At 41.5% G+C, this 18,607-nt stretch overlaps 1 protein-coding gene across 3 annotated transcripts in view; it reads left to right on the forward strand.

Moving 5' to 3' along the window:
• Positions 1–253: 253 nt before the first annotated feature.
• KYNU (kynureninase) overlaps positions 254–18,607 on the forward strand; it is a 61,296-nt gene continuing 42,942 nt past the window's right edge. Inside the window, exons 1-3 of one of the 3 annotated variants that reach the window (XM_053982453.1) lie at positions 254–271; positions 8,028–8,217; positions 13,234–13,354. In XM_053982453.1, the coding sequence (XP_053838428.1) occupies positions 8,049–8,217; positions 13,234–13,354 (290 nt within the window). In that variant the 5' untranslated portion in view covers positions 254–271; positions 8,028–8,048. Of the gene's footprint in view, positions 272–3,577; positions 3,662–8,027; positions 8,218–13,233; positions 13,355–18,607 lie in introns of those variants that run through there. The other 2 variants (XM_053982450.1, XM_053982452.1) reach the window with 2 other exon arrangements.

An 18,607-nucleotide genomic window follows, 5' to 3' on the forward strand; every position in this document is an offset into this window, starting at 1 on the left:
TAAGTGAGGTGCAGGTGTAGGGCATCCTTAGCACACAGGTCACAAATGTGACCTGAGGTAACAGGAGTTTTTGGGCAGAGCAGGGCTGTTGATGGAGTGGAGAGAAAACAAAAGTGATAAGAAAGTTATTATAGCAAGCTCAGCAGGGAGGAGACCAAAGGTTTTATGCTGTTGTTTACTGAGCGATTGCTGTGAAGCCTGAGGTGAAATGCATCGTGCCATCACAAGGTGCTGATGGCATGCTTTAAAAAATAGCTGTGGGGCTTGCCTTGTAAGTACAGACAATCCTGGTTTTTCTAGGCATCTGTGCCTGAGCAGAGCTCTGTGCTGCTGGTGCAGTGTGTGCTGCTTGCACAGTCACTGCTTTGCTGCTCCTTTCCTGACTGTAAGAACCACAGTTTTCCTGCCTGAGGGTCTTCCAGGCCATCTCATTGTGGATAAGACCTGTCTATTCCAGTTAGAGAGAATCCTCCTTTGTTTGCTGGATCATTTTATCCTCTTGACAGCAAGAAAGCTCAGGGCTAGCAGTGCCCAGGCAAGCTTTCATGACCTGATGGACCCAGTGTCCTGGCATCCCATCTGGCACAGGCTGAGTTTGCTTTAGGGTGCCCTTGGTTATTTGTTGTTGTCACATGCCTTCAGAAGAAGGCATATGTTTTGTTAAATTAATTTGTTACAACTTTTACTGGTGCTCCTGTGTAAAAGCACACACAGTTCCTTCTGGTCAAGGGACAAGGCTCCCTAGGCTGGGGCTTGAGTGGTCTCTGGTCAGTCTGGGAGGGGCAGTGAGGGATGGCAGATGGGCACAGCAAATAACTGGGGAGGAGGCTGAGATGGAGCACTCTCAGCACACCTGAGGACGTGGCTGGCAGTGGGTGGCTCAGTGCGGTTATGAGGCAAGGAAGCTGCTGGTATGGGAAATGTGTTTTTCTGCTGGCCCCTCAATCCCTTCTCTGCCCCAAGTATCCCACACCACACAGCCCTTAGTTACAGAGACACAGAGCTCCTTTTATTCTTCTTTTTTAAACTGTCTGTCAGATGTTCCTGCCTTCCCATCATGCTCTTAACAGCTCCTTTGAGAGGATGAGGGCTGAGCTGCCCTCGGTTGCATTCTCTGCCACACAGACCTGTGCCCACCAGGACTTTGCCCGTCTCGTGTGGCCTCACTCCCTTGTAGATTGGTCTTGCTATAACTTTCAGCAGCTCTTTCTCCCCTTCCTGTCCTCTGGCTGCTTCACAGCAACACAGGAAAAAAAAAACCAAAAAAAAACCACACACACACACAAAAAAAAAAAAAAAAAAAAAAGAGAAACACCAAGAATAAAACAAAAAACCCAGACCATTTTACTTGTTCTGCAGCTAAAAAAAAAAAAAAGTATCCAGGATATGTGTTTGCTGATGTTTGAGCCTTGAATTTAGGGGCAAAGGATTTTGTCTCTGTTTTCCTTTCATTCCAGTAGAAGGGTTGAGCAGACTAGTTGGGAAGAAGGGGTCAATATTCCAATTCTCATAAAAGTCTGCAAGCATATGGCCTTTGCCAGCACAGCTGCTTTCCTGCCACCATCGACAATCAAGGTTAAAATGCACGATGCTCATTCAAAGGGAAATGCAGTGGGAAAATTTTCACTCCACTGTTTGTGCAGTTTTATTTCCAAAGGCAAATTGAAAAGTTGCAGTGTATTTCAGCTTGGTTTGACCTAAATGGCCAACCAAACAAGAAATAAATACCCTTTTGGGCTGCGTTTGACTTTGGATTCCTTTTGCTTCAGTAGCTCAAGTGCCCCAATCTCCTGCTTCTTTCTCAGACCAGACTCCTGGCAGGATAAAGTTTCATTGTCCTGCTGGTGGAGTAAACAAGCTGAGTTAGTAGGAAGCCCCAGAAAAAGTCATTTGACAGTACAAAAGAGGGCAATGGTACTTCAGGAACTGATGGATAGAGGTCAGTTCTATTTGGGTCAATATTAAGTGTGCTGTGTGGTTGTTTTGTTGGGCTTTTTTCTAGCAAAGAAGATGAAATGTTACAGTTCAAGAGTGTCACATCTATTGGTGCTTACTGAAAATGGAAATCCAGATAATAAACAAGCATTACTGCAGGGGTCTGGGCACACAGAACTCCAGGATGGAGATATATCTCTGAATTACATTGTTAGTCCACAACTCTGACTCTCCTGCCCCTATATCTCTCCTCACAGTTCTGTTATATATTTTTGTGGTTTTTCTTTCTTTTCTTTTTTTTTTTTTTAACCCTCCTCTGAAGCTTCACAGAAGCTGGATGGAAGCATTTTTTCTTGGTACATATTCCTGTGTTCTAGCTGTGTGTAGGAATGGGTGTCACTCAAGCTTGAATGGAGGGGATTGAGCAAACACATGGCTGGTTTGAGATAATGTTTATAGAGAGCAAAGAGAGAGATATCAACTCTGTTCGTTCCTAATTTCACCTTCAATTCTTCCTCTGTTTTTCACCTGGCAAATTTGCATTCTGTGTAAATTCCCACCACTCCCTCTGCCATGTGATTGCAAACTCTGCTGGCTTCTTGCTGTTCTGCTATCGATCGTCTCCTTCATGAAAGCGAAAGAGTTTGGTCTAAAACCACTTTCATTACAGCTGTGTTTATTTTCCCATGCCCATATGGAAGAGGGGTGCCTTCTTAATTTAATCAGAGCTTTAAATTTTGCCACGGCGACAAAAGAAAAGATAATAATAGGAGAAATAATTATATATACACCTGGTTTTTGGTTAACCCGGAGATCATGTGGCTGGTGGGGTCAGAGTCTGGGGAACCAGGCATGTGACTGCGGCTGTTTCTCCATGCAGCAATGAGTATTTGCTCAGGACTTCCATCACCCCCCCCCCCCCCCAGGAACAGCTGCCGACCACAGGGTAACGTGGTTTCACTCTAGAGGAGAAAAGATGAGTTTTCTATGTAAAATTACTTTTAGCACCATAGCGCTTCTTGACATGAAGGTCAATAAGTGCCTAAATTACTCTAAGTAACTGAGTTTATTATAATTCCTTTCTGTCACATTCCCTTGCTGCAGCTGTGACACTGTGCTGTATAACTTATTTAATTATACAGTGGTGGTTGCTGCTGCATGTCTGTTGTTGGGGATGTTATGAATATTTAGATTTTTCTTTCTCTCCAGTTCCGTAATTTAAACAAATTCACTGAAGGGTATTTAACCTGAAGTAATCCAGACTGCACTGCATGCTGCTTTGGGCTGTGCTGTTTTAGAAACTTCCTTCTGCACAATCATATTCAAGCAAAGCAATTTCTTTGGTGTAAAGATGGGAAGAGAACCAGCCCTTACACGCCACGCAGTTCTGGAGTTCCTCTTTTGTTTGTTTTCTAAGCCAGCCTCAGTTACGGCGCTATTGGTGCTCTCAGTGGGTGTATTTTGACAGCCTGGACCTGTGCTGCAAACTTCCCCACTCACACTGTGCACACCCCCAGTTTTCCTCCCCAAAGGATGCATTTGGACACCAGCCCCAGCATATCAAAGGTCTGTGGGCTGAGCTGTGTTAAGCAACCTGGAGCACAGCTATTGGAGGGCAGAAAGGGCAGGACAGGCGATCTCCATGATAAACCCTTTTCCCTTGAGGATACAGCTTAAAGTAGGGATTCATTGTGTGCCTGTCAGCACTGTGCTGGGTAGGAAGACTGTGAGTAACATCTTGGAATATTTAAAGAAAATGTTTTTAAGGGGAGGGTTAAGGGAACTTTACATCTTTTTTTTTTTTTTTTTTTTTTTTTTTCTTTTTTTTACAAAGACATCAAGACAGAGGGGAGATCCATAAAGATATAAGTGGATCTAAAACAGGACAAATTATCATTCTTATAATTAAGCCTAATGGACCTTCCTGAGGAGGTTTGATAAGATGACTTGCTAATATTCACTTTTTTTTTTTTTTATTTAGTCAGTAAATTATGCATAAAGGACAAAACTGAAATAATCACCCAGACATTCGCCTCACTTGTGCCTGACTGATTCTCATCCATTGTCTTTCAGAGCTTTAAAATGGGAAAGAAGTAGTAGAGGCCAATGTTTGATAGGGGCTGATAAATTATGGAAAAATTACTATTTTTCTTAATATAAGTTGCATGTGATCTTTTTGAATATGAAAGATGCCTACAGTCATAGTTGAGTTTTTACATTGAATCGGGCTGCAGTACAAGCAAGTCCTGTGGAAGAGCAGAAGAACAAAGAAAGAAGAAAAAAGTAAAAATATACTGACTTCATGTCATCTGTTAAGTCAAAATTTGTAATAAATTTTCAAGGAAAGAAAGAAGAAAACCTGGTCTAGTGGAAGGTGTCTCTGCCCATGGCAGGGATTGGAACAAAGTGGCCTTTAAAATCCCTTCCAACCCAAACCATTCTGGGGTTATATAAAAACACCTGAACACCTTTTTTAGAGTAGGTAGTGGAGACAAATTGTTTCTCTTAAAATATTCTTTTTTTTTTTTCTCTAAGCTGTATGGGAAAAAATATTCTGGTAAGGAGCCATGTTTATCAAAGTGGGAATTGCATTTTCCACTGATGGGTCTGAATTTCAGTTTGAAGAGGTTACTGAATATTGTTTTCAGCTGCAAGGAGATAAAGTGTTCTGTTCTAATACAAATGTGTTTGCTCTACATGTAGAAAACCACAAATGACTCATGAATTATTGTAAAAGAGTTGCACAGGGCTCTATTCTGAAAATAAAGAAAATACAATAATGCTAGTCAGAGTTAAGGGAGGTGGGAAAAGCCAACCCCAAGGAATTCTGGGATTCCTCCCTAGGAAGCCAAATTCCCACTCAATGGGCAAAAGTACTTTCTTATGCTGTTCTCAGAATTGGATCTTTGGTTTTCATTCCCCAATAAGATTTTGATTGATTTTATTTTAGTAATTTTATCTTAATAATGTTTGTATTAAATCAGATACCCTTAAGCACTTAATCTTTTTTAACTTCTAGATCTCTGTATTCAATATTATATTTGTTGTCAAAATCAATAACAATCACAATAAATGTAAATCATTGATCAGATGCAGCAATGACAGGGATCCAAGAGCCTGATCCAGGAATTGCTGTCTGTAATAGAGACACAATAAATTGGTTTCAGTGAGGTTTGGGTCAGGCCCCAAATGGAACCAAAACCCACCTGTGCAAGCCAGGTGGTCAGTGGATGACCTGGGAGATGGCTATGAATCCACTGCAATAACTGGGTTAAAAAATGTTAAAACTTGTTAAAAAATGGTGACTGCTGAGATAAATAATGGGAATTCCTAAATAATAAGGAGCTGTGCTGTGTTCAAGTGGTGTAGAGCAGGGAATCCACAGGCTGGATGAGAAGAATGGGGTTATAATACCAAATAGTCCTTCAAGCACCCTTATCATCCACTTCCTGATCTCAAATTTCAGTGCAATTACCTCAGTGGTCCCAGGAGATGAATGCTGGAGGCTCTCAAACCCCCTTTAGGCTGTTTTCAGAAGAGGACAGAGGTAATGGCAATACTTCCTAGGGACCATGGGGGCTGAGCATCACTGAACAAATATTCTTAACTCAAGATTCATCTGTTTAGAGAGCTGAAAAGGCTCCTTACCTCCAGGAGGAATGTCACCAGGGAGTAAAATTTTAAAAAATGAAAAATAAAAATCCAGGCATTTACTTGAGTGGGAAGGAGATTTTACAGAAAATACTGCACTGGCAATTGTTTTACCTAGAAGGAGACAGTCAGGGAGACATGGGTTTCAACCTCTCATATAAGAATTTTTTTTACATAATTTGCATTAACTACTCATTATTAAAAATAGAAGGCTCTATCTTTATTATGTATGTGCTGGACATACTTTGATAATGGCATCGGGACATCCATGCTGGGGTTGTAAATCAAATAAACAAGCTTTGGAAACAAAACCTAGTTCTGCTTTCCAAGTGCTGATCCAAGTATTGCTTGGAAACAAGATCTCATTAATCCTGTAATTTGGAGAAGTGGAACTTAAGTTACTCTAATGAGGTGACTGTATTAGTGATGGCCGTGCTGTCTGTGACCATAACTTGCTTTTCTTGTTGGTTCACAACATCTGGAGGAAATAAAGATCCCTGAGGCATCCTCCCCAGGTCCTGTCCTGCAGAAAAGCACATCTGTGACTGACATCCCAGCAGGGAACAGAGGTCTTGGATCAGCTGCTCAGCTGTAGAGGAACTGAGGAACACTTCCCTGGGGCACAGGGAGCCTGGTCACACCTTCCTCAAGGCTTTCAATGGGGTGGCAGCTCTTTGGGAGTTGGGGCCACTTGAGCATCACACCCTGCTCCCAGTCTGGCTGTAGCCCTCTTCCTCCAAGAAACCTTGAAAATCACTCTGAAAACCAAGATGCTGGAATATTTTTTTTTCCTCCCCCCCCCTCCCCCAACATTTTTGCTATTTTATTTTCCTTTTCACCAATTAAATGATGATTAGGGTGAATGAGTGGGAATGATAAATTTGGTGACAATGAGGAGGTGTGAACAACCTGTGTGGAGACAGCATAAAAATAGGATGTCTCCAATAACTCCCAGGGGAGGGTGAACACTGGCTAAATGAAAACTGTTGTTTGAAGGAACTCTGCTAGCATTTCTTTTTTTTTTTTTTTTAATTCTGCATGCTGGTGGGAGGGGAAAAATTGTTATTGTGTAAGATATCAGGTCTGGAGGGGAAAAAGATAATGTTCTCATCATAAAACCAAATGATAGCAGATTAAAGCAGGTAAGTAGCATTATGCTGGCCATTTGGCCAGAGTATAAACGGGTTTGGGTTAATTAGCACTAAGGAGGCTGTGCTGTTTGGGGAGTTTATATTTAAATACCAAGTGTTGTCCTTCCCATATGTGTTGACAAAGCTCTTCTCAATAGTCATCTGTTGTTCTATCCACAGCTTGTTTCTGATAGCTATATGTAGGATATTTTGGCTTTAAGAAATGAGAGCTTATGGAAGATATGTGCTTAAAGAGTTTTCTTTCTCAAACAGGGAGAAAAAGTGATATTCTCTAGTGGCTCTGCATTCCTTGTTATGTGCTAATCTATCCTATTTCAGCCTATCCCCTCCAGGGTTCCTTTGCACCAAGACTCTTGGGGATGTTAAAAGGCAGAGAATGTTGTGTGGTGTAACTACACATTTCCCTAAACTGGGGCAGCCACCAAGCACCTCAGTGAGCCTCTTGGCTGCCTGCTGCCACAAAACACAGCAGGGAAGTCTTGCCCTAAGGTGCAGAGTATGCGCTGCAAACCTTCTCTGTCAATGGTAAAGCCAAGTGCACAAGTGCTGTCTGGAGTGCAGTGGTGTCTCTGAGCATTACAGCTACAGGACTGTTTTTATATCAAGATCAACGAGGTTGTAAATTTTGCAGTTAGTTTTGGGCGTTCTCTTAGAATTCATGGGCTGATTTCACTTGGGCTTCTCTCCCAGGAGAAACAGATCTAAACCAGCAGGATATTTGGTGTAGCTGAAAGGAAATATTAATTCAAGGCCCTGATCTTGAAAGCTCTGTTTGCCTGACACCTGCATCCTGCCTGTTCTGCTCTTGCACATGAGCACGGCCGTTTACAAACACCCCCTCCAATTTTTGAGGCAAAAAATGCTGAAAGGGGCTGACATTGCACAGCCTGGAAACAACTTCAGTGTATGTGTGCACCTGCTATTCTTAGGAGCTCAGACTGCAGAAACAATAATGCTGCCTCTGGCTTTGACGTCTCCAGACTGTGAGTGACACTCCAGCATTTGGAGCTGCTGTCAGTCTGGTGGGAGAACTTAGAAGAGGCTGATAAAGTTTAAAAAGGGAAGAGCTTTGTATCTACAGAAGGGAAAGAAAAAAGCCTTTGGGGGTTACAGCAATATGTTGCCTTGGAAATATTTGATCAGGTTTACCATTCTATTCAGGCACTTCACTTTTTAAAAGCTTTAAATCAAGTAAGTTTTGGTCTTGAATGGTGCAGCTTTAGTGGCTGCTTATCAGCCACTCGTGACTATGCAAACTGCAGAAGCTAAACTGCCATTTCTGATTTTCAGGTGAAATTGAATGACCTGAAAATGGATCCATCTTCTCCTGTGCTCCCAGCAAGCATTTTGGAACAAACTGCTTTGCAGCTCAGATGCAGTCCCACGGACAAAAAACTCGCTTTACACTTAGATGAAAAAGATGAGTTAAAGCATCTCCGGGAATGTTTCTGTGTCCCCAAAGTCAAGGATCTGCCTCCAAGTGAGAGTTATAATTGCTGTTGAGGGAGGGGGAAAGGGCTGGGCTTCACATCTTCTGCATGTGTTTATCACAAGTCTTTGGAAATCATCGTCACTTATGAGATAATTGAGCAATTGTAGTCATATCTGAGCACAGAATGTCCCCGCTGTTGCTAAATCAATCCATCAGCTTATTCTAGCACCAAAAGCTCTGTGTTCTCGTTGCCATCCTGAATCAAATGTGAGGATACAGTGGTGCTTATGCTGTCAGTCAGCAGCTTTGAACAATGTAGTGACTGATTGAAAATTATAGGCAGGAGCTTTTCTGTCTAATGGCTCGAAACAGCAGCCTCGCTTGGGTAGTTCATAGCAGTTGCTTCCTTGGTGTGATTCAGCTTGGAATTATCTGTCTGGTTACAATTATTTTAGTTAATGAAAGAGGCAGTATATATATTATGTGAACATTTATGTCTTATTGCTGGTGGTGGAGCTATTTTCTCACTCATGCCAAGTGGAAGACTGTGCCTCTGAACAAATAATTGATCTGAGCAAATAATTCATAATGAAGCCTTTTATTTGAAGATATTTTCCACTTTCGTCATGAATTGCCTAAAATAGATAGCACCTGGCTTCAGTGAAGCTATGTGAAATTGTTCTGGACATTACTCTCCTTCTTTCCTGTTCCACAGGTTGCTTTGAGGAGGTCGTGGCATGTCTGGGTATGGGGAGGGCTTGGTGTGGAGGCAGGGGGGCTGGAAAAGGGGATAGGCTGAGAGGGAAGCATTTGCTTGAGGTTAGTACTCCCAGACCACCAAAACTAAAACCCAGCTCTAACTTTTTTTTGGTACCTTCAATAGCCACCATGTTTAGCCAAATTCATGCAGGGAAACCTGGTGGGAGCAGCCACTAATGTATTCATTTTTCAATGAATACAGACAGAATTTTCTGCAGATTTTCTTTTTCCGAAAAGACATTACTGATGGTAAATGAGAAATTACAGGTGCATTCACCAAAGTGTGTTCAGTAAGGGACTATGATAGAAAATGGTGTCAATAGTCTGAATTCCTGGACATCTTTTGAAACAGTCTGTCTTCAGTATCTTCCTGCTGAGCAATGATGAGTGTTGGGAATGCAGTCTGCTCCCACCCTTGGGACGCAGCGATGATAAATCTCAGTTCTCTATGTTCTGGTGGTATTGGCTTATCTTTCCCCACATTTAAATCCTTGAGTTGTGCTGTTTCTATTATTAAGAGCAGGACTGGACACTTTGCAAATATTTAAACCATGTGCTTCCTCCGTGCCCCTGTAATTTTTCTTTGTAATTTTTTTTTTTTACCTTCGTTGCTTAAGAGAGTTTCCTAAACCCACTCTGTTTGGATATTTGACTATTCTGTACTCAAAACTCCTTCAGCTGCCACCATGGTGCTGCAAGATGTGCCACTAAAGCTGGAAAGATGCTGGGACACAGTTCCCATGCAGTGGTGCTGCTGGAATCCAGCCCAAGCAGGAGTAGCTGGATCTTTGCTGAATGTCAAATGTCTCTCCAGGATATCAAAGGTCACTTTTCAGTGCAGTGTTGTAGCAGCTTCAGATTAAAGAATCTTCTGAGAAGTAGGTAGAGGTTTTGATACCCATGTGACAGTTTTGGTTTCTTCCCTTTCAAAATCCATTATTGTTTCGTTTTCAATTACCACAATATTTAGACCCAAACTCTGCTGCTGTGGGGTTTTCTCCCTGTAGTTACAATAATATTTAGTCCCGGAATTTGGATAGATATATTTTAGTGAAGATAAAGAATGTACAAAGTAGTACCAGTTGAAAAGCACAGAGAACCCATTATTCTGGTGCTCCTAAATTGAGGGGTTTTTCCCTCCCCTTTTTTTCCTGTCCTTCTTTTCTGTGCTTCAGCTGTCATCAGGAACAGCTTCCCTGCTGAAGAACAGCAGGGGTGTAAATATATATATATTTACATTGTGTGACTATACCATAGAGACAGATCTTCCATGACATTTATCTGCACCCAGGAGCGGATGCCAGATAACACATTCCTGAAGATAAATGTCATTCCAGATATTAGCCATCAAATATTCTTTATATATTTACATAAAACATTACAATGAGGCTTTAAAATGAAACCTTACAAGAAGCAGATGAGAACATCCATAGGAGACAACAGTAAGATGACGTACAGGAAAATATTTAGGAAGTCATTAGAATAGTTTAATTTAGTTATCAAGTTATAAACTGTCAGGGCTGTTTATCTGCTGTATCAATCAAGAGGAAACCAGTAGCAGCCTAACTCCCTGCAAATCTGGGAGGTTTTATGTGCGAGCATGAGGGACAAGGCTCAGGTGAGCAAATGAGGAAAAGATGACAGCAGAAGATTTAGGGAAATATTTGGATCCCGTTGCTCTTCTCCAAGCTAACAACAAAGTCCCTTTAATTTCTCTTAAAGGGAGGGAGGAGGCAGGAATGCCTGGATTGCAGCTGGGCACCAAATCCCCCATCTGATTAAGGCTATGGCTTGTGCTTTGTCACCTGCTAAAGGAGTAAGGTGTCATTTGGGAATAAAATTGGGTTTCGTGGGAATAAAAATATGCCCCAGAGTGAAAGCGCTGAGCTGTATTTCCAGAAGAAATGGTTGAAAGTAGTGGTTAACCATAAAAATCTGGCGTTTTGGAGGGCTGTTGAGGGGGGTACAGACAGTGTGAAAGAGATCTTTTATCCTTCAGCTAAGGACAGTGCTCAGATCAGTATAAGCAGATTTAGTCCTTCCTTTCTGGTTAATTAACCCATTACATTTTTCCCTTTTTTTTTGGACTGAATATTTCTGACAGTAAACTTGCTTTTCCTTTTAGGTTTAAAAGGTATAGAAGGGCATCTTTAATGTAGATGAATGGGTATAATTAGTATGCAAAGCACTGCATGTGATTAGATTTGACCAGTTTGCAGAAATCTGAGTAGGTGTGTGAATATATAATATATTTAATTAATCTTAATGCAAAAGTATTTTTTGATCCAGGCTACTCTAAGAACACTTTTCAATAATTATTTCCTTTTTTTTTCTTTGCCTTTATTTCCTCAATTGTGTTTATTTCCTGTTAGAATATTTCAATATTTATTTCAAATCAGCCACAGCTCCTCCAGAAATTAAAAGGGCCACTACTGTGAGAAATAAATGTAATTTGGGGAAAGACAAGTGCTAGGAGAAAAGAATATCACAGTGAATGTGGAGTTGTTGGAGCATGAAGAGGTGCTGATCAGGAGAAATTACAAAGATGGTGAAAGAAACGAGCAGCAATGGTCCAAAATGGATCTTTTAGTGATGTCAGAGAGGAGGAAGTAAAGAGCTTTTTGTCAAAAGGAAAAAAACAGTTCATCCAGATTTAGAGTTGATAACACATCAAGAAAAGATTATCTGAAGGAACAGGTATAAAGATGTTAAAATAACTTTATCAAAAAGGCAGTGCCCTATGTCTCCAACAGTGCAGAGCTGTTTTTATTTAGAAAGGACTGTGGTGTAAGAAAAGCTGGCTTGCTGATAATTCCTCACCTGTTTTACTGCTTGGTGAGTATTGGTGAGATGGAGCTCCAGATTCTTGAGCAAAGATCCTTCTCTCTAACCCCAGGGGGACAGTGTTATTGTGTTTCTTGGTAGGAAAAGAACTTTTAATAGAATCAATTTGGGGGCATGGATGATATTTATGCCTCTCTGTTTTCATTCATATTACAATGGAGATGAAAAACAGACAGAGTATCTGCAAAACAGATTAGGCTGAGATTAATCTCTGACTTATGCTTTTTAAAAGCCTCTAAAACTTTAATTAAGAAATTACCCAAGTTGTCTATACTCCTGAAAAATGTGTTTCTGGGGAAGTTCAACGAAATTGGTAATTGTTAGGGCAAAAGGTAGTAAGAAACCTTTTCCAGGCTGTTTTTCTACCAGCCTTACAAAATTTTCACAGAATGAATTGCAATCTTACGGTTCATTTTTAGCATGTATCTTAACATGCTCATTCATTTGATCCTTATTCTGAGGGATATCAATTATATTTATCAAAATTATATGTGATATTAGCTTTTAGGGATATTGTAAGTATAGGTTTAGACAAATGCAAATCACTACTTCTAGAAGGTCTCTATCACTTGTCCCTCCAAGAATCTCTAACATGAGAAGTAACAGAAGAAGGCTGTGTTTGGATTGATAGATGATGACAGAGGGTAATTAGATTGTTCAGAGCCTCACTAGAGCTATTATTTATAAATTTCTACTGCCTTGCTTTTCTCCTAATCATTGAAAGGATTTGTCAACATAGATTTCCTCCTTCTCCTCAGATGATGACAGGAAGTGCAGCCCACAGTATTTGCTGACAAGACAAGAACTTTTGAGACTGCCTTCAAATACTCTCCTCAGCAATTACATGTTTTCTAAATAGAGATTTAATTGTGCAGAGACAACTTACATGAAAGACACAGATTTACCTAGTTCTAACTTTTATTAAATGCATGATCCCAGTAGCTTCATGACTCAGAGTAGGCATATCTTGGTGGTGGAAGAAAAGTGGATAGCCTGATAGGGAAAATACCTCCTGTTTACTCACTGTTGGTTACAGACCTGATAAAATTGGTGCCAGTGCCTGCTTCTCACACAGCCCCTGAGAACTGGGGATTTAGTGGTGCCTGAATTCTAATCAGCTCCAAAAGTTGTAGGAGGAAAAGGTGAATAGTTGCTTGCAAATTGTCTCCTTAGGTGCTCCTCAGGGTTACCTGAGTGATGTTCTGGGAGAGAGGTCAGGATGTGACACCTCTGTTTGCAAGTGGGGACCATGATGTCCCAGGGGATGGACAGAGCTCTGGGAGTGGCACGTGTGTTTGGGGGTGTGCACACCTGCTGGCCCTCCTGTGCTGTGTCCCACACGTACTGACCCTCCTGTGCTGTGTCCCACTCCTGCTGGCCCTCCTGTGCTGTGTCCCACTCCTGCTGGCCCTCCTGTGCTCAGTCCCACGTGCATTTTGTTTCTCTGGTTTCCCTCCACAGCTGACCTGACTCTGGTGAATGGAGAGGAGAGCTGTGTGTACTTTGCTGGGAATTCTCTTGGGCTCCAGCCAAGAAAAGTTAAAACTTACTTGGATGAAGAACTGGACAAGTGGGCTCGGACGTGAGTACCCTGCAGGGTGTGCCAGATGCTGGCCTGAGCTTCAGAGGAGCTCTTTATTTTGGGATCTGCCTTGGAACTGCTTGAGCAGCAGAAGAGTGCATTAAAAGTACTGCAGCCCAGGAGTAAAACATGTTCAGTGTTTCCCCAGCGCTGTTTATATCTCTTTTAAAGGCAGGAGCAGTAAAACAGGCAGATAGACCCTTTCAGCTGTGAGAGCCTGTGCTGTGTGTGGTGGCTCTGCTTAGCTCACCTGGAGGACCTGTGCAGTTTAACCCTCCCCACCCTGCAGTGTTTATAAAGTGTTCCTACAAAGCACTCAAGCCTATTTGGTTGCTGCTGCTTGCTGGTGAATGTGGTGGGGTTCCAGGCCCTGTGATTTTCTAATTAATGGTTTTAACTGCGTGATTCACCCCACAGGCCTTGCAACGAGCAGTTCCCCTTGAAACAGCACCGAATGCAGGTGATGCTGCAGCAAATGCTGGCAGGTTTTTGGCTCCTCTTAAACCAGGTCTCTGCCTGACAAGTTCATTTTATTTAGAAAGAAACATTCCTGTCTTCTCAGTATGATCTCAGCAAGGAGCTGAGTGTGAATTACAACAAGCTTTGCTAAATCAACCTGATGTAAAAGAGACAGGATAAAAGAAAGACACATTGCGGGAAAGGGACACTGTCATCATAACAAATGGGGAACTTTTTAATATACATGGGGGAAAGAAAAAGCTTTTTTTTGCTCTTTATTTAGGTTTTTTTAATATTATGTTCTGTTCCATTAAGAGTCTGTGCTTTGAGATCCCCAGCACCTGCCTGAGCAGCTGGAGCAGGGATGAGTAAGGAAAATGATGAGTAAAAAACAGGGAACTGAAGGTGGGAAAAAAAATAACATCCAGATGAGTGAGTGAGCTGGGCGAGAGATGAACTCTTTTATAGGGTGCGGGATATGAGTGGAACAGATGTGATTTCATGGTGAGAGAGCAGAGGAAATATGGAGAGGCAGAAGAGGAAAAATGAATTCTGCTAAGTGGGCAGCCTTGTTTCAGCAGGAATGGTTGAGATGGAGGCTTCTCAATGCAAATGTGAGAAATCTGTAGCTGCTGCTCCACTTGTAAATGTATGAATGCTGGGAGCTCATCAATATGGTTTATTGATTCCTCTTTTTCACCTGTATTTTTATAGGTGAGAAGGCTGAGAATGAGTGGGAATGAGTGGAACTTTGGGAAGAGCTCGTTCCTTCTGGCTATTCAGGCAGCACAGCAATGCAGTTCCTCCAGTCGTTTGAAAAAATTGCAACCCTGTCCATTCCTGTGCTGTTATCCCACTTTGTCAGGGAAACAGCTGAGCTCTTTCAAAAAGCAGAAGTCAGATAACATTCTTAGAGTGATGCACTGGGACTGCAAATGTATTTCAGATCCTTCAGTGTATCTTTTCACTGCCTTACTTCTATTCTTGTGTTTGTCTTTGCTGCAGTGAAAGATGAGTTTTTCCACAGTGACTGTAAAAACCTGGAAGAAAAAGGTAGGCAGTGTGTTCCTTCAGATCACAAGTGCCTTCAGGAACTGTATCTAGGGGGGAAATATGGCTGAGCAATGATTTCAAGCCACTTCAAGAGAGGGAGCAGAACTAGAAAGGCAAAGGCTGTTTGCCAAAAACACAGCTTAGCCTCAAAAGCCTTGCCCAGAATAAATCAGAAAGTTTAAAAACAAATTAAAACCAAAACAAAGTACCAACTAAGCAAAACCCCCCAAATTAAGATCAACAAAGAAACAGAATAAAATCCTGAATCTAAAGCAACTGAGACAGCCAGGGTACAATCAAGCTTATTTTGAGGAGAACAGTGTATGCTTAGAGAAGGTGGTGAATGGAATGCAAAGAAATAGGTGGCTGAAGGCACAGAAATGAGTACTTTTATTCCAGTCACCAAGGACAGCTTAGCAAAACCCAGTCTAAGGTGGTAGCTGTTCCCAGCTGAAGGCTGTTCAGTGGCTGTTGTGTCAGCAGTGTGGGATGTAGTGGCTCTGGCTTAGATAAATAAGTAGTAAGAATCTAGGAAATGGCATGCAAATTAGGTACATCCATCAAGTCAGGAATGGTATAGATTCTGGCTTTCTTATAAATTGGTTTATTGCATTTTCTGTTTGTTGTGTCTTGGGACCCCTCTCAAAGAGCTGTGAGTCTATTTAAATGGCTTTCACTGCTCATAGTTAAGGGCAAGAGAGAAAAGGAAGATTACCCAGAGCTGACCAAGGGCAGGGGAGCCGTAGCTTTATCTCCAGGTAGTGATGGTAACTCATCAGGCAAATAGCAGGGAGAGAAAAGCATGGAAAAGCCTCTCTCATTGTGTTTCCTCTTAGTGCCTAGTTCCTCTCCCCACCTCCCCTTTAACTGGTGGGTTCCAGCTCTCATCCGACATCTGCCTCCCACATACCTTCTCTGGATTTGTATTCTTCCTCTCCATATCCCTTCCCACTGTTCCTTATGCTAATGTAGCAAGACTAAAAATCCAAGCCACTGGCATTCTTACCATGGATTTCAAAGCAGCCTCTGAGGCTTCATCTTTTAGTTATGATTTCAGCTAAATCCAAGATTTATTGAATAAGGGGTGAAAAGGGATGGAGAGTTGTTCCCTCATGTTTAGCCTAGAGTAGCCAGTAACCCAATGTTTTAAAAGTCCAAACTTCGAGGGACTTTTTTGGTTGGATGAAAGCCAAGAGATGCTTTGCAGTGCCTTGTTTTCCCCTCTGCCCTGCCAGAACTCGTAAAGTAATTAAAATATTTTATAGAATCATTACTGTGTGTGAGCATACTCACTGCAGCAGGCAATGTCTCTCGTCTGAATAACTCATTAAAGTGGAACAATTAAAACAGAAGGGAGCCTGCTGTAGCCAGTTGTGCTCCTGTGAAGGGCTGGCAGGGTGACTGGGGAGTGGGGAACCTGCTGCACGCAAGTCTTGAGGACTGGAGTTGTTGAGCAAAATTAAGACTGAAAGGGAAAATGATTGTTCCCTGTGGATGTATCAATGTAGGAGAAGGAAGGAACCACTAATATGAAAAGTATGCTGGCATAGTAAATATAAACAAGGAATTACTGAATTGAAGCTAGAAATAAAACATATATATATATATATATATATACACCTCTAAGCATTGAAGTGGTCTGGCAAGAGGCTGACATGGACAAAGGATATTAACAACCTCCAAGTCTGAGGAAGGTTTATAATAAACACTTGCAGTAGCAAAGACTATTTTCAGCAAGTCAGAAGGTATCTTAGGGTCTGTGTGCTGAACTGGTCCAGCAAGACAGAAGAATGCTGCAGACAGGAGTGCAGCTTGGCCAAGCCCTGTTGGACAGCTCCACCTCTCCTGCCATTCTCAGCACTCTGCCTTCCAGCAGGTTCTGTGGTAGATCTGCAAATTCCTGTTTCAATGCCCTGGGATTTTTAGTTTTGTCTTTAATCTGCTGGTCCATACAGTTCTTTATCTTTTGATTTGCCTTCCCTTTTTTGGCTGTTTCTTTGCTGGAAACCTTGGTCCAACTTAAGAGTCTGTACTGGCTCATTAAATACCTTGCATCATTTTTGGCAAAGGAGCAAGAAGGAAATTTGCACTTGAACAAGATTTGGATGAGCACAGAAGATTCCTGAAGATGGCAATTAATTTAAATTCCTTTTCTCACCGCCTTTGAAACCTTGGGATCATCTCAGAAAATGTGTTTCCAGCTCCCCTAGCAAGCTTTAAATCAACCAGACCTCAGCGAATAAAACGTGGCATTGTGATTTCCTGCCAAATTGAAAATAAAATGGTAACCAACTAAAAATTAATTTGCACAATGAGAAACTCTCATAGAAGTTGAAGAAATATCTGTTTGTCTGATGCTCTGTGATTTGATGGGTGAAGTTTTGTATTCATTAATTTGGATACCTCAATTTAAATCTCTTTTGCTACCTAGGGTGCAGTGGGGGGAAAAAAGGGATGTAGGCTCTCCATGTATGAGGGGAATGCCAGGAGCATTTGTGTCCTTAAAGATTATTACCCCCAGTGCTTACCAGAGCTGAGAGAGGGGTGGCATAATATAGAGAGATATAAATTCTCTGAGGCAGAGCATAGAATTTTACAACCTAAGTGTAATAGGATGTATTGTGCCATCAGCAAAGTCTACAGAGTTTCATGTGATTAAAATAAAAAAAAAAAAGGGTCCAAGAATATGCTTTTAACTACCATTTTAGAGGCAATAATTTTTGTCTCTTGGCATTTATATTGGCCATCAAGAGGGAGGCAAGCTGTAAGCTGTGCCATAATAATAATAATAAGAATAATAATAAATGCTGCCTCTCCTTTCTTTCAATATGGTTAAATGTCCATGTTTTCCTCTCAGAATAAAACATTTTCATGACCAAAATCTCACAACTGTTTTCATGATAACTTGGAAATTTATTCTGAAATTTTGATAGTCCTGTATGCTGATAGAGAGAACTTTCATTAGTAAATTCCCATTAGGATGACACTAATGGCTATAAAATCAGGGAAAGCTAATGAAAGAGAGTCCCATAGGTAGTTAGGACTTATTTTTCCCATCTTATTATATTTGCTATCCTCTTTCAGAAATACAGATTCCCTCAGGCTGGGAGCCACTGAAAATCTTTGGGGGTTTTATTTTAAGAGTCTGTATTATCCTAAAGTCCCTTGATCGCTGTATTACAGTTAAGAATAAGACAGGAAATTACCAATAAATGTCTTGCTGTTTGTGAAACATATACCCCTGTCTTCAGGGAATGCAGCTGCATTGTGGGCTGAGAGAAGGGAGGAAATTTTAGCACTACTCCTGCCCCTCACAGCATTTTGTCCCCTCCCCACCCACTGCCTTTATTCCTCATCTATGAAATGCTCTTTAATGAGGGTTATTTCACACTGCCTGCTCTCTGCTGTCGAGGACTCATCAGAGAGCAATTGTAAAATGGAGGAAAGCAGTCAGCTGCTGTAGCAGGACCTCATCCAAACTGAGGAGCAGGGTCCTCCTAGTCTGTGTGGGATTGGACTTGTTGAGCATGAGGATGTTCTTTTTTCTGTAAGAGGTGTTCAGTTGCACTCCTTCAGTTGTTCACCTAATCTAGTCCAAAATTAAATGGGGTTTTGTAAGGATGAGAGGCTTGAAATGGTTAATACAGCTGTGCTTTTTAAAAGCATCAGCTTCCCTAGTTTTTATTATTGTAGTTCTTATTTGGACATATCCCTATGTGGCATGAATTAGACCCAAGTCAA

The sequence above is a fragment of the Vidua macroura genome, chromosome 7 (assembly GCF_024509145.1).
Source record: "Vidua macroura isolate BioBank_ID:100142 chromosome 7, ASM2450914v1, whole genome shotgun sequence".
Classification (NCBI taxonomy): domain Eukaryota; kingdom Metazoa; phylum Chordata; class Aves; order Passeriformes; family Viduidae; genus Vidua; species Vidua macroura.